Here is a 15,482-nt window from a genome sequence, read left to right as displayed (position 1 = left end):
CGACAAACCATACATAGACGCATACTCACTGAGCTGCGCAGGTGCTGTGTCCCCGCCAGCTGTACGTCCCGAGTCCTGTTGATTCCTTTGGTCGCCCTGATCCTCTCCGTATTCTGATCCACCAGACTCCTGCTGCTGCTCAAGGCCCGGGCCCCTGGCCTCCTCGTCACCAGGGGGGACCTGAGCACGTGCCGATACCCCCACAGATCGTCCTCCGCCCGTCACTGCACTGGTCCTCCCTGCCGTCCATGGCCCTGCGTGACTTCTGGACCCGGACTTCCCAGCCCGGTCCGTGTTGGTCCGTGGGTGACTGCCAGGCAGCTCCATGCTGATACCTGCCACTCCACTACCCTGGATAGGATGACTTGAGCCAGGTAGCAGGTCCTCAAAGTGCTGCTGCCTGCCCGTGTACCTGCAGTGCTGTCTTCCTCTGATGCTCTGTCTGGCAGGCACCCCGATTGGTACATCGCCAGGAGTGCCTGCCGTGCTGGTGGTCCCTCCGGTCCCCTCAGTCGCTCTGGCACTCTTTTTATTAAACATGCGACGCCGCGAATCGCCGCTGTCTCGTTGTTGCGGGGGACATATTTCTGCGCGGCTCTGTCGCATGCCGCCAGCGATGACGCTGGCCGCACTTCTGGGGAGGCCCCGCCCCTGAATGATGACATGGCTGTAGCGCAGGCCTTGCTTCCGGCGCGGCCTGGGCTCTGTTACTGTGGTGCACCGCTGGAGCAGGCCGCACTACCGCCGGGGTGTAACTTCAGTCGCGAACCGCGACACACTGATGGCAGCGCCCGCAGGCCGGCTGGGCGGATTCCTGCCGTGGCGAGAGCGACGGCAGGGGATTCCGCCGCCATGCTCACTGGACACAGGGTCCCCTGAGGGCTCCACAGCCTGCGCCTGCTGCACATGCTGGCAATCTCCGGCTAAAGCTTCTCGGGGGGCCGCATCCTCCTGGTGCTTCTTCCTGAACCCGACGGAGAGTCTTCTGACCTGGCATTCCCCAGTAATTCAGACAGCTGGGACTCTAGCCATCCTCCATGCCTGGATCTCGCAGCATCCCTCAGCCTGGTGATCAGGGAGTCAACTGTCTCCATAACGCCCAGTCAGTGTCCAGAAAACAATGGATAAGTTGGAAATTTTTGTGTGCTCTCACAACTTTCCCTTATGACTTCCCTGCCTGACTGACTATTTCCCGCACTTTTTCCTTAATATACTCGCCCCTCCCCTAAATGCCCGCCCCCTCCACACTTATACCCAATCCGGATCTCTTAGGTTCAAAAATTGCACCCTCCTGGCCAACCTCGGTCATGTGGGGCTTCCTTCTAGTTTCACTTGCTTCCAGCCCCCTTCTGGAACTGTATTTTATCTACCACTGATGACAACCACAGATATTGTATCACGTAGATCTATGAGATCTCTGGAAAAAGAGGTTTCAAACATGTTGTAACTTGATCACATTTGTTAAGAACTACTTTAAAGGTAACTTGTAAGCTAGAAAAAACAGTATTTACCTGCAGCTATTCTAGTAATCTTAAGGTAAATGCCATTTTAAAAATGATTGGCTGTCTAGCTGAAACAACAGCTACAGGGAGAAAAGAATATAAGTTATATTCTCCCTGCAGCTGCTCACTTACAGTCATTGGATGTTACTGGGAGCTGTAACAATTAGTGCTCAGTACTCAGGGAACACATTGGAATCACTCCAAATGTACCTTGTCTAGCAATTTGCTCTACATACTCGCTGCAAGCTGTTAGTCAGTGATCAGGGGAGTGATTTTAGCGCGCTCATTGTGTACCAAGCGCTGACTGCTACAGCCACCAGTAACTGTTCCAGTTAGACAGCTGAACATGTTTGAAATATTACCTGATGATTACCACAATATCTGCAGGTAATTACCTTTTTTTATAGTTGATAGTTTCCCTTTAAAGGGACTCTGTCACCACAGTATGACTGTTCAAACCAAGTACACGCATTTGGTTTATAATTTAAATACACCTTCCCACCTACTTGTTTTCCATCTATCTTCGCCCTTCTCTGGCGCTATAATCCCAGAGCTGTCAATCAAAGAAGGGTGGAGGGTGAACATTGAGGGAAAACAAGTAGGTGGGAATGTGTATTTAAATTTTTGGCCCCGCCATGATGCACCGAGCGCCTGTACTTGGTTTCATTTTGTACTGACAGAGTCCCTTTAATCTTGCTAGTTGTTTCTTAAGCAGACAATACTAAATGTGGTCTTAGAATCTGTTTGATTTCCTTTATGTCTATAAAATAATAGAAGAGTTAAACTAGTTTCTTATCTTGTCACATTTTTAACCACTCCTACACTGCAAATGAGACATTATATGTTATGTATGTCTCTGATATGGACTCAAATCAGACCTGAGGACATTAAAATTTGGTTGGTTAAACACTATACATGTATTATAATGAAGAGACGAAGACGAAGAGAACACAAGTAAACACAAATTGCTGTTTTTAAATAAAGGTCTTTATTATTAAGGGAAAAAGAAATACAAATATACAGGGCCCTGTGTGAAAAAGTGATTTCCCCTCCTTAAAACATAAATTAACTGTGGTTTATCACATATTTGGGAAGCTAAGTTCAATTTTCCTTGCCTCACACAGGCCTTATTACTGCGATACTTATTCTCAATCAAAAAATCACTTAAATAGGACCTGCCTGCCAAAGTGAAGTAGACCAAAACATCCTCAAAGGCTAGACATGATGTGATCCAAAGAAATTCAGTAACAAATGAGAAACAAAGTAATTGAGATTTATCAGTCTGAAAAAGGTTATAAAGCCATTTCTAAAGCTTTGGGACTACAGCGAACCACAGTGAGAGCCATTATCCACAAATGGCAAAAACATGGAACAGTGGTTAACTTTCCCAGGAGTGGCTGACCGACCAAAATTACCTCAAGAGCGCAGCGATGATTCATCCAAGAGGTCACAAAAGACCCCAGAACAACATCCAAAGAACTGCAGTCCTCACTTGCCTCAGTTAAGTGTTCATGACTCCATCATAACAAAGAGACTGGGCAAAAATGGCATACATGACAGAGTTCCAATACTAAAACCTTTGCTGAGCAAAAATGACATAAAGACTTGTCTCAGTTTTGCCAGAAAACATCTTGATGATATCTAAGACTTTTGGGAGAATACTCTGTGGACTGACAAGACAAAAGTTAAACTTAAAGGTGTATGTGCCATTACATCTGGCATAGAAGTAACAACAACGGAAAAGAATCATCATACCAACAGTAAAATATGGTGGTGGTAGTGTGATGGTCCGGGGCTGTTTGCTGCTTCAGAAAAAACACACCAGCAAGTTTACCTCTGAATGGGTTGAGAAAGATAAAATTAACACTTTTGAGTGGCCTGGTCAAAATCTTGATTTTAATCCAATTGAAATGCTGTGGCATGACCTTAAAAAGGTGATTAATGCTCGGAAACTCTCCAAAGTCACTGAATTACAGCATTTTTGCAAAGATGAGTGGACCAAAATTCCTCCAAATTATTGCCAGCTATCACAAATGCTTGATTGCAGTTGTTGCTGCTAAGGGTGGCCCAACCAGTTATTAGGTTTAGGGGGCAATTACTTTTTCCCACAGGGCCCTGTAGTTTCGAATTTCTTTTTCTCTAAATAATAAAGACCTTCATTTAAAAACTGCATTTTGTATTTACATATGTTATCTTTGTCTAATATTTAAATTTGTTTTGTGATCTGAAACATTTAAGCTTAATAAACATGCAAAAGAATAAAAAATCACTTTTTCACACCACTGTAATGGCTGTTATTTGTTTTCTAGAAGAATTTCAGTTACATTTGTTTATTTTTTTTTAGGCAACAGGATCCAGACTTGGTTTACTTTCACAGAACTTTGCCACTATGGGACTTTGCATTATACTCGCTTTTATTTATAGCTGGGAGATGACTTTGCTGGTTCTCGCTATGACTCCAGTCCTTGTATTTTCTGGTCTACTAGAAACCCGAGCTCTTACCGGCTTTGCTAATCATGATAAAAAGGATCTCCAAGAAGCTGGAAAGGTCTTTATAATTGTTACTTTACTAATAGTGTAAAGCACTTCTCTGCTTTCTGTGCCATCTACATTGCTCCACACTAAAAATATCTGATAAGTCCAAGTAGTTTCACAATTACAATTACTTGTATACATTGTTGTTATAAAGCGCTACCATTGATGAAGCTAAACATACCCTGATCCAGTTATCTCACACATTTCCACTGGATAACATCAATTGGTTCAACAGATTTGATTACCAAAGCTGACATATTAATTTAAACTGGTAATGTAAACTTACAGATCCACTATTAATATCAATGATTATTGCAATGTACAATAATTTATACAGAATTTATAACTTCATGCACTGACCACAGGGTTATAGACATCTATTAAAGAAGTTGTCCACTACTTTTACATTGATGCCCTATCCATAGCAATCCCTATTGATGCCCTATCCAGCTGATCGGCGGGGGTGCCACGTGCGGGACCCTGGCCTATCATATATTGATGCCCTATCCTACAGATAGGGCATCAATGTAATAGTAGTGGACAACCCCTTTAAGTCTTTGGGGTCTTGTTCTATAGTAGATGACTTCTCAGTGATCCCCTGTAGAAAACTGTTTACACCTACTATTACCAAAATAAGGCCATTACAGCCATTAATAATCCAGTGATGGATAGTTGGTCTCGACTTGAACTCAGCAGCCTCATTATGTGAGAGACTTAGCATTTATGAGACTCTTGAATTCAGGTCATGACTTTGAAGCTCATACTCAGACCATGAATATGTTGCATAAATATGTGTGTTCCCTTACCTTAAAGGGAACCTGTCATGTTGAAAATCCGTGGACAGCATGGCCTAGAGAAGAAGAAGCTGAGCAGAAAGATGTATAGGTTTTGTAGCATACCTGGCGGCGTTCTTGCATGGTGTTCCATCTCTCATCATGCAAGATCGCAAACTTCATCTCCCGCCCAGCTTCCTGGTCTGGCTTCTTTCCTTGTGCTCTGCTCTGCTCCACTTTGGCTGCATAGGGCGACGCCCGCTGAACTTCCTGTTTCTTGTACCTGCTGCGGACACGCCCCTGTTGCACCTTCAGCCTATTGCTGTCCATCTTTGGGTATTTATACCACCTTCTTCCTCAAGATGGCGCCTGAGCATTGTTTCTTGTCAGTTGGCTTTTTGTCTTTGACATGCCAGGTCCTATCCTGTTTTCCTGCCTGTTTTCCAGGTCTGTGTCTGAACTGTGGTCTGTTCTCGTGAACACGCTTCTTGCCTGTTCTTTCGCCTTCTAGGGGCCGTATTCCTAGATCTGCCTGTCTGTGCCTTGTGGTATCTGTTCCCGTCTGAACAGAGTCCTGTTTGTGTCTCTGCCTTGCGGTATCTGTTCCCGTCTGAACAGAGTCCTGTTTGTGTCCCTGCCTTGCGGTATCTGTTCCCGTCTGAACAGAGTCCTGTTTGTGTTCCTGCCTTGCGGTATCTGTTCCCGTCTGAACAGAGTCCTCTTTGTGTTCCTGCCTTGCTGTCTCTGTTCCCGTTCCTCTGTTCCCTGTTGTCTGTGCCTCGTTTCTACTTTAACCTTGTCTCCCTTTTCCCTCTATGTCTGTTTTCTGCGTCTTTCTGCAGAGTCTGAACCCGCTCCTAAATTCCTTCTCGTCGTCTCTGTACCTTTGTTGTGAATTTAGTGTACGCTCGCTACTTCTATGTAAGTACTGTGCGTGCTTCTGGTTCTGCCTTTCCTTCTCCGTCTGTTCTTTGTGAACAGAGTCCTATCCCCTTGCCTTGTTTACCGCTCTGCGGTGTCCGCTCTGCTCCTGCTTAGCTTGCCGCTCTTGCGGTTTCTGCTCTGCTCCTGCCTTGTTTACCGCTCTGTGGTGTCCGCTCTGCTCCTGCTTAGCTTGCCGCTCTTGCGGTTTCTGCTCTGCTCCTGCCTTGTTTACCGCTCTGCGGTGTCCGCTCTGCTCCTGTTTAGCTTGCCGCTCTTGCGGTTTCTGCTCTGCTCCTGCCTTGTTTACCGCTCTGCGGTGTCCGCTCTGCTCCTGCTTAGCTTGCCGCTCTTGCGGTTTCTACTCTGCTCCTGCCTTGTTTACCGCTCTGCGGTGTCCGCTCTGCTCCTACTTAGCTTGCCGCTCTTGCGGTTTCTGCTCTGCTCCTGCCTTGTTTACCGCTCTGCGGTGTCCACTCTGCTCCTGCTTAGCTTGCCGCTCTTGCGGTTTCTGCTCTGCTCCTGCCTTGTTTACCGCTCTGCGGTGTCCGCTCTGCTCCTGCTTAGCTTGCCGCTCTTGCGGTTTCTGCTCTGCTCCTGCCTTGTTTACCGCTCTGTGGTGTCCGCTCTGCTCCTGCTTAGCTTGCCGCTCTTGCGGTTTCTGCTCTGCTCCTGCCTTGTTTACCGCTCTGCGGTGTCCGCTCTGCTCCTGCTTAGCTTGCCGCTCTTGCGGTTTCTGCTCTGCTCCTGCCTTGTTTACCGCTCTGCGGTGTCCGCTCTGCTCCTGCTTAGCTTGCCGCTCTTGCGGTTTCTGCTCTGCTCCTGCCTTGTTTACCGCTCTGCGGTGTCCGCTCTGCTCCTACTTAGCTTGCCGCTCTTGCGGTTTCTGCTCTGCTCCTGCCTTGTTTACCGCTCTGCGGTGTCCGCTCTGCTCCTGCTTAGCTTGCCGCTCTTGCGGTTTCTGCTCTGCTCCTGCCTTGTTTACCGCTCTGCGGTGTCCGCTCTGCTCCTGCTTAGCTTGCCGCTCTTGCGGTTTCTACTCTGCTCCTGCCTTGTTTACCGCTCTGCGGTGTCCGCTCTGCTCCTACTTAGCTTGCCGCTCTTGCGGTTTCTGCTCTGCTCCTGCCTTGTTTACCGCTCTGCGGTGTCCGCTCTGCTCCTGCTTAGCTTGCCGCTCTTGCGGTTTCTGCTCTGCTCCTGCCTTGTTTACCGCTCTGCGGTGTCCGCTCTGCTCCTGCTTAGCTTGCCGCTCTTGCGGTTTCTGCTCTGCTCCTGCCTTGTTTACCGCTCTGTGGTGTCCGCTCTGCTCCTGCTTAGCTTGCCGCTCTTGCGGTTTCTGCTCTGCTCCTGCCTTGTTTACCGCTCTGCGGTGTCCGCTCTGCTCCTGCTTAGCTTGCCGCTCTTGCGGTTTCTGCTCTGCTCCTGCCTTGTTTACCGCTCTGCGGTGTCCGCTCTGCTCCTGCTTAGCTTGCCGCTCTTGCGGTTTCTACTCTGCTCCTGCCTTGTTTACCGCTCTGCGGTGTCCGCTCTGCTCCTACTTAGCTTGCCGCTCTTGCGGTTTCTGCTCTGCTCCTGCCTTGTTTACCGCTCTGCGGTGTCCGCTCTGCTCCTGCTTAGCTTGCCGCTCTTGCGGTTTCTGCTCTGCTCCTGCCTTGTTTACCGCTCTGCGGTGTCCGCTCTGCTCCTGCTTAGCTTGCCGCTCTTGCGGTTTCTACTCTGCTCCTGCCTTGTTTACCGCTCTGCGGTGTCCGCTCTGCTCCTACTTAGCTTGCCGCTCTTGCGGTTTCTGCTCTGCTCCTGCCTTGTTTACCGCTCTGCGGTGTCCGCTCTGCTCCTGCTTAGCTTGCCGCTCTTGCGGTTTCTGCTCTGCTCCTGCCTTGTTTACCGCTCTGCGGTGTCCGCTCTGCTCCTGCTTAGCTTGCCGCTCTTGCGGTTTCTGCTCTGCTCCTGCCTTGTTTACCGCTCTGTGGTGTCCGCTCTGCTCCTGCTTAGCTTGCCGCTCTTGCGGTTTCTGCTCTGCTTCTGCCTTGTTTACCGCTCTGCGGTGTCCGCTCTGCTCCTGCTTAGCTTGCCGCTCTTGCGGTTTCTGCTCTGCTCCTGCCTTGTTTACCGCTCTGCGGTGTCCGCTCTGCTCCTGCTTAGCTTGCCGCTCTTGCGGTTTCTACTCTGCTCCTGCCTTGTTTACCGCTCTGCGGTGTCCGCTCTGCTCCTACTTAGCTTGCCGCTCTTGCGGTTTCTGCTCTGCTCCTGCCTTGTTTACCGCTCTGCGGTGTCCGCTCTGCTCCTGCTTAGCTTGCCACTCTTGCGGTTTTCACTCTGCTCTTGCCTTGCTTGCCGCTCCTGCGGTTTCTGCTCTGCTCTTATCTTGCTTACTGCTTCTGCGGTTTCCGCCCTGCCCTGCTTCTGCCCGCTGCTCCGGCAGTCCTGTCCTGCCCTGCTTGTGCTCGCTGCTCCTGCAGCCCCGTCCTGCTCTGTTCTTGCCCACCGCTTTGGGCGTTCCCTCTCTGCTGTGGTTGTCTACCGCATCTGCGGTTCTGTGACCCAGTCTGTACTGGGTCTTAACCTCTCTGTGCTCCAGCCCGTCCTTTCGGCCAGTACCTCCCTGCCTGCATACTCGCCTGTATCCACCCATCTGCATACCTGCCGTGTTTGCTTACATCCACCAGTCTGTGCCAGCCTAACCTGCCTGTTCCAGTAATCCCAGTGTGGGTCAACCCCCGTGTCCGGAGTTTGACCTGGAGTAGCACCTGGTCCCTCTGCCCGGTTTCTCCCTGGTGCACTGGCGTCGTATGCCGTCGTGCCACCTTGGTCGGATCGGCCAGATACTTAGTCACGCCCCTCCAGGCACTCTCCGGTCCATGGTCCAGTGGAACCACAACACCCGCACACGCCAGTCAGTCCGGGCGTGTGCATAACAGCATGCTCAGGCCATGGTTCCCGTTGAGCCCCACGGCCTTCGCTCTCTGAGAAGTTTTCCAGCGAATACATGCATTAAAAATAAATAAATAATTTTTTTTTTTCTCAGCTGAGTTCCAGGCGAATTACGCATCCGTCCAGATGGATCTATCTGCTCTCGTTCCTGCGGATCCGCCACGTTACTATGGGGATCCAAGACAAAGTCGTGCATTTGTGGAGCAATGCATGCTGCACTTCAAGTTCTACCCTCTTTCTTTTCCTTCTGATTGGTCTAAAGTGGCATTTATAATTGACTACCTAGCGGGTGATGCCTTGAAGTGGGTCACCCCCCTATGGGAAGCTTGGGATCCTATCGTCCTTGACCTGCAGGCCTTCCTGGTGGCCTTCCTAATGGTCTTCGAGGACCCCAACCCTGGAGTCCCTGCTGAAGCTGCACCTGCTCCCGCAGATCCACCACGGTACTACGGGGATCCAAAACAATGCCGTGCGTTTGTGTAGCAAAGCTTGCTGCAATTCCGGTTCTATGCTAATGCTTATTCTTCTGATCGGGTTAAGGTGGCATTTATAATGTCCAACCTAGCGGGTGATGCCTTGGAATGGATCAACCCCCTATGGGAAGCACAAGATCCTATCGTTCTTGACCTACAGGCCTTCCTGGTGGCCTTCCTTTTGGCTTTCGATGATCCTAACCCTGAAGCCCCTGCTGAAGCTTCACTTCCCTGTATCCCGGAGCAGCCCCGACGGGTAATGTGCATAGGTAGCGCACAAGTACTCCTGCCCGAAAAGACTGTTGCTTGCCCTGAATCCACTCAGGATGACTACACTCTCCGGAATACTGCTCCCAACCTCAAGAGGCAGTCCAGACGTGCTAGACGCAGAGGCAAGCCGTCACGCAAGGGTCTGTCCTCCCTGATACCTCCTGTCCCCAACCTTGAAGTCCCTACTGAAGCTTCATCTTCCTGTATCCCGGAGAAGCCCCAGCGGGTGATGCGCGTGGGTGGTGCACCAGTTCTCCAGCCAGAAGAGACTGCTACCCATCCAGAGTCCACACAGGAGAGCTTCCTGCACCTGGCATCAGATTCTACACCCACTTTAACCAGTGTGCATGTCCAAGGATGCTCCGAAGCTGTGTTTACCTCTGAGTCTGTACACCTCTACTACCTGGCGGAGGACCCCTTGTTGCCTCCTGAATCCTCCGGGATACCACTCGATGACAATTGGAGAGAGACTTCCCTACACCCGGTACCCGATACTTCGTCCGCTCAGTCCTGTGGGCCTGACAATGGGTGCCTCAAAGTGGTAGTTACTCCCGAGTCTCTACACCCCTCTGACCAGGCGGAGGACCTCCAGTTGTCTCCAGAACCCTTCGGGGTGCTACCTGGTAGCGAAAGGACAGAGACTCTCCTATTCTCTGTACCTGATACCTCGCCCGCTTCTTCCAGTGAGTCCGACCTAGTGAACTCCGAAGCAGAGGTTACCCCCGAGTCTCTACACCCCTCCGACCAGGCGGAGGACCTCCAGTCGTCTCCTGAACCCTTCGGGGTGCTACCTGACAGCGAATGAACTGAGACTCTCCTTTACTCGGTACCTGATACCTCGCCCGCTTCTTCCAGTGAGTCCGACCTAGTGTACTCCGAAGCAGAGGCTACCCCCGAGTTTCTACACCCCTCCGACCAGGCGGAGGACCTCCAGTCGTCTCCTGAACCCTCCGGGGTGCTACCTGATAGCGAATGGACAGAGACTCTCCTTTACTCGGTACCTGATACCTCGCCCGCTTCTTCCAATGAGTCTGACCTTGTGTACTCCGAAGCAGAGGTTACCCTCGAGTCTCGGTACCCCTCCAACCTGGCGGAGGACCCCCAGTTGTTTCCTGAATCCTCCGGGGTACCACCACATAACAAAGAGGCAGTGTCTTCTCTACACCTTGTACCTGATACTTTGCCCATTTCATCCTGTGAGCTTGACAAGATGTACCCCGAAGCAGAGGCTACCCCCGAGTCTCTGCACCCCTCCAACCCGGCAGAGGACCTCCAGTTGTCTCCTGAACTTTTTGGGGTGCTGCCTAAAAATAAATGTAGAGAGACTTTTTTGTGTGCTGTTTCTGGTACTTCACCCATTTCATCTGTTGCTGAAGATGGCTGGATGGGAAGTCGCATCCCAGCCATCCAGATTATGAGACCAGTTTTGTCTCCTCCTGTGGACAATAGAAGTAATCTCCTTGAAGAGAGGGATTGGCCCCCAAATTCCCTGCGGAAGATACTTGCAGGCCTGAAGTAGAGGGGGCGTAAGGGGGGGGGGTACTGTAGCATACCTGGCGGAGTTCTTGCATGGTGTTCCATCTCTCATCATGCAAGATCGCAAACTTCATCTCCCGTCCAGCTTCCTGGTCTGGCTTCTTTCCTTGTGCTCTGCTCTGCTCCACTTTGGCTGCATAGGGCGACGCCCGCTGAACTTCCTGTTTCTTGTACCTGCTGCGGACACGCCCCTGTTGCACCTTCAGCCTATTGCTGTCCATCTTTGGGTATTTATACCACCTTCTTCCTCAAGATGGCGCCTGAGCATTGTTTCTTGTCAGTTGGCTTTTTGTCTCTGACATGCCAGGTCCTATCCTGATTTCCTGCCTGTTTTCCAGTTCTGTGTCTGAACTGTGGTCTGTTCTCGTGAACACGCTTCTTGCCTGTTCTTTCGCCTTCTAGGGGCCGTATTCCTAGATCTGCCTGTCTGTGCCTTGCGGTATCTGTTCCCGTCTGAACAGAGTCCTGTTTGTGTCTCTGCCTTGCGGTATCTGTTCCCGTCTGAACAGAGTCCTGTTTGTGTCCCTGCCTTGCGGTATCTGTTCCCGTCTGAACAGAGTCCTGTTTGTGTTCCTGCCTTGCGGTATCTGTTCCCGTCTGAACAGAGTCCTGTTTGTGTTCCTGCCTTGCTGTCTCTGTTCCCGTTCCTCTGTTCCCTGTTGTCTGTGCCTCGTTTCTACTTTAACCTTGTCTCCCTTTTCCCTCTATGTCTGTTTTCTGCGTCTTTCTGCAGAGTCTGAACCCGCTCCTAAATTCCTTCTCGTCGTCTCTGTACCTCTGTTGTGAATTTAGTGTACGCTCGCTACTTCTATGTAAGTACTGTGCGTGCTTCTGGTTCTGCCTTTCCTTCTCCGTCTGTTCTTTGTGAACAGAGTCCTATCCCCTTGCCTTGTTTACCGCTCTGCGGTGTCCGCTCTGCTCCTGCTTAGCTTGCCGCTCTTGCGGTTTCTGCTCTGCTCCTGCCTTGTTTACCGCTCTGTGGTGTCCGCTCTGCTCCTGCTTAGCTTGCCGCTCTTGCGGTTTCTGCTCTGCTCCTGCCTTGTTTACCGCTCTGTGGTGTCCGCTCTGCTCCTGCTTAGCTTGCCGCTCTTGCGGTTTCTACTCTGCTCCTGCCTTGTTTACTGCTCTGCGGTGTCCGCTCTGCTCCTACTTAGCTTGCCGCTCTTGCGGTTTCTGCTCTGCTCCTGCCTTGTTTACCGCTCTGCGGTGTCCGCTCTGCTCCTGCTTAGCTTGCCGCTCTTGCGGTTTTCACTCTGCTCTTGCCTTGCTTGCCGCTCCTGCGGTTTCTGCTCTGCTTTTATCTTGCTTACTGCTTCTGCGGTTTCCGCCCTGCCCTGCTTCTGCCCGCTGCTCCGGCAGTCCTGTCCTGCCCTGCTTGTGCTCGCTGCTCCTGCAGCCCCGTCCTGCTCTGTTCTTGCCCACCGCTTCGGGCGTTCCCTCTCTGCTGTGGTTGTCTACCGCATCTGCGGTTCTGTGACCCAGTCTGTACTGGGTCTTAACCTCTCTGTGCTCCAGCCCGTCCTTTCGGCCAGTACCTCCCTGCCTGCATACTCGCCTGTATCCACCCATCTGCATACCTGCCGTGTTTGCTTACATCCACCAGTCTGTGCCAGCCTAACCTGCCTGTTCCAGTAATCCCAGTGTGGGTCAACCCCCGTGTCCGGAGTTTGACCTGGAGTAGCACCTGGTCCCTCTGCCCGGTTTCTCCCTGGTGCACTGGCGTCGTATGCCGTCGTGCCACCTTGGTCAGATCGGCCAGATACTTAGTCACGCCCCTCCAGGCACTCTCCGGTCCATGGTCCAGTGGAACCACAACACCCGCACACGCCAGTCAGTCCGGGCGTGTGCATAACAGGTTTGTTGTAAAAGATTCAATATAACTTATATTCTATTCCTTGAAATCTCTGGTTTTTGTATGTATGAGTCCAGTTGGCGGTTCTACTCATTGATTGACAGCTGTATCTGCATGCAGAGTAATACAGGGAAGACCCAATCACTGATTAGGACCGCCCACTGGACTCATATGCATACAAACCCACAGGATTTCCACACAAAAATATATATTAACTAGCTTTTACCCGCGGCTTCGCTCGCGTGGAATTTGGTCTGCCACATTAAGTTTCGTGACAGATCATTTTAATAGTAAAAAAAAATAATCTTAATAGTAAAAAAAAATAATCTTATTTAGTTACTCGTACATCCAAAATTTCAGATGTCTAACTTCAAAACTGACGGATTCCATACAATCTTTGAACCCCTATAATATTAAGAGGGAAACTCTTGAGGGTGGAATTATCAAAATTCCTTTCTTAGTGCTCATTTAAGCTATAATAGAACCTATCTGCAAATTTAAAGATGCTAAGTTCAGTGGTTTCGGCTGTGCGTTGACCGCTAGGTGTGTCAGTCAATCAGGTTTACAGTTTTATATAATCTTCGCCTGTATGGTGTGTTTATAAAAAGTAGCCCTATGTCCTTCCCCAGGCTTGAAATTATCCATATCAAATTTCATCACAAACGGATTACTAAACACTGATTAATAAACAGGACGGACTGAAGTTACTTGTGTTTAATATTGTTCGTGTTAGTAAAGAATTAGTATGTAATTGGAATAATGGACATCTGCAGGTAATTTATCTATGTGTTTTTACTGCAATATACTCCTGTAAACTATGTTATTTGATTTCTTTCGTTCAGCGAAAATATGTAGATTTTGCGATTTAGAAACACGTGAGCAAGCTACGTATAGCTGACCGTGGGAAAAACAGGGCGTGCCTAAATGTATCCCCGCTACCTTCAAAGTTTGCCCTTGCGATTTATTGATGGTCATTGAAAATGCAACTTTAAGTGGGAACTGCAAACGTTTGAAATTAAAGGGTAAGTTATTGGGTATTATTGGGATGCGTGGTATAAGAATATTTTCACCCTTAGCTTCTCCAGTTAAAATTGTGGCCTTTACAATGTGCCTGCCTAGTTCAGTGACTCGCAATCTAGTGCCATTACATAATCTCGGGGCGTCCAAGTTGCACATTAACAAAACGGTTATACCGACCTTTAATTCGAGCTTATGAGATGGGACCCCGGATAGCTCCAAAGAGTTAAGAAACTCCACGGGGTAGCTCGTACAGTCTTCAGATGACATGACTGTGTCGATGGAGTTGTAGGTTGTTGCATCGCTGGTTACTTGGTCCAAGATAATTTATTTGATTTTCACAACTGTTTCATTTCTTGGTGCTAGTATAGTTCTTTCACATAGACAATTTTCATCGTGGATGTTTTGTTGCAAATTTGGAAAAACTTGAGCAATAAGTGCGTCTTCCGAATCCACAACATGACAAAATTGGTTAGTGAATAGAACCATACCTTCTTCGTCAGTTTCGATTCGACTTTCACCGATCTCGAGCAGTTTCTCAGCGTACGCGCCCGACTCTAGATCACTGAATAACTGGACACGCATGTTGGTGGTGAGGTGCAGCTTTTCAACTTTGGTCCATAAATATGAGAATTTCAGACATGCGTTAATTTAGTCTTCTGCAGTGCCTCGCTCGATGACAGGCAAAGTTTGCCTAAAGTCCCCAGCCAATAAAACAACCTCACCACCCATTATTGTTTGTTTACTGTGTAAGTCTTGTAGACAACGATCAAGAGCTTCAATGGCGCGTTTGTGTGACATTGTGCACTCGTCCCACACGATTAGTTTGCACTGTTGCAACAGGAGGCCACGGGTGCTGCTCTTGCTGATATTACACGATGGTGTTTCTTCGTTCACCAGATTAAGAGGTAATTTAAAGACTGAATGTGCCGTCCGTCCACCGCTTAGCAATGTTGCAGCAATTCCAGAGGAAGCCACAGCTAATGCAACGTTATGACCGCTACGAATTTTTGCTAAAAGTAAATTAAGCAAGAAAGTTTTTCCTGTACCACCCGGGGCATCAAGGAAAAAAAGTCCGCCTTCACCATTCTCAACTCGTCCTACTATTTTGTGATAAATCTCTCTTTGATCAGGTAGCAAACGTGGCACAGTTTTGCAAACGTGAGCGTCTAACTGGTTGGTATCATAGCTTAGCTCTTTTATCAACTCGTTCGACAGCTCTCCTCTACGCCGTGGTGAGGGTAGACCAAAATCGGACAATTTCTTTCCAGAAATTATTAATATTTTATCCTCGATAAGCCCCAACGCCTCATTGAAACAGAGATCATCGTTAACGTGATCCATTCTTTCAAATCTGTGCATGATATCCTCTGATAACGCAGTTTTATACTTGTGCCAGAGTTGTAGGGGATTGGATAAACAGCAAGTGCATATCAATATGGCAAACAGCTCTCTTATTTACGCCGGGGAGCGACATAGCACGGCCTCTTCTAAGGTGGTATCCCAGTGGTTATCATCTTCCAACAACCCCATCTTCTCACACAGCTGCCGAAAAGTTGCAAGTTCTTGACCTTCAAATGTTTTTAAATCCAAGAAGTTGGTTGGACCCCTTATTACATTCAGCAGCATACCCAAGCAATAACATTCAAAATTGCTAATGTGCACTGGGCAA

The 15,482-nt window shown here is 49.3% G+C and overlaps 1 protein-coding gene across 8 annotated transcripts in view; it reads left to right on the top strand.

Annotated features, from left to right (window-relative positions):
- LOC141265127 (ATP-binding cassette sub-family B member 5-like) overlaps window positions 1-15,482 on the top strand; it is a 1,418,963-nt gene that overhangs the window by 1,323,545 nt on the left and 79,936 nt on the right. For 7 of the 8 annotated variants that reach the window (XR_012320051.1, XM_073677812.1, XM_073677808.1 and 4 more), the window contains one exon: window positions 3,847-4,050. Coding sequence is in view for 6 of the 8 variants with exons in the window: in XM_073677812.1 (XP_073533913.1) it covers window positions 3,847-4,050 (204 nt within the window). In the remaining 2 variants the exon portion in view is untranslated. Of the gene's footprint in view, window positions 1-3,846; window positions 4,051-13,635; window positions 13,816-15,482 lie in introns of all 8 variants that reach the window. The other variant, XR_012320052.1, reaches the window with a different exon arrangement.

This window comes from Phyllobates terribilis, unplaced genomic scaffold (assembly GCF_046119375.1).
Source record: "Phyllobates terribilis strain yellow unplaced genomic scaffold, ASM4611937v1 Scaffold_4__5_contigs__length_816908805, whole genome shotgun sequence".
NCBI lineage: Eukaryota > Metazoa > Chordata > Amphibia > Anura > Dendrobatidae > Phyllobates > Phyllobates terribilis.
The sequence above is the reverse complement of the archived record's forward strand: the minus strand, read 5'-3'. Positions and strand labels throughout refer to the sequence as shown.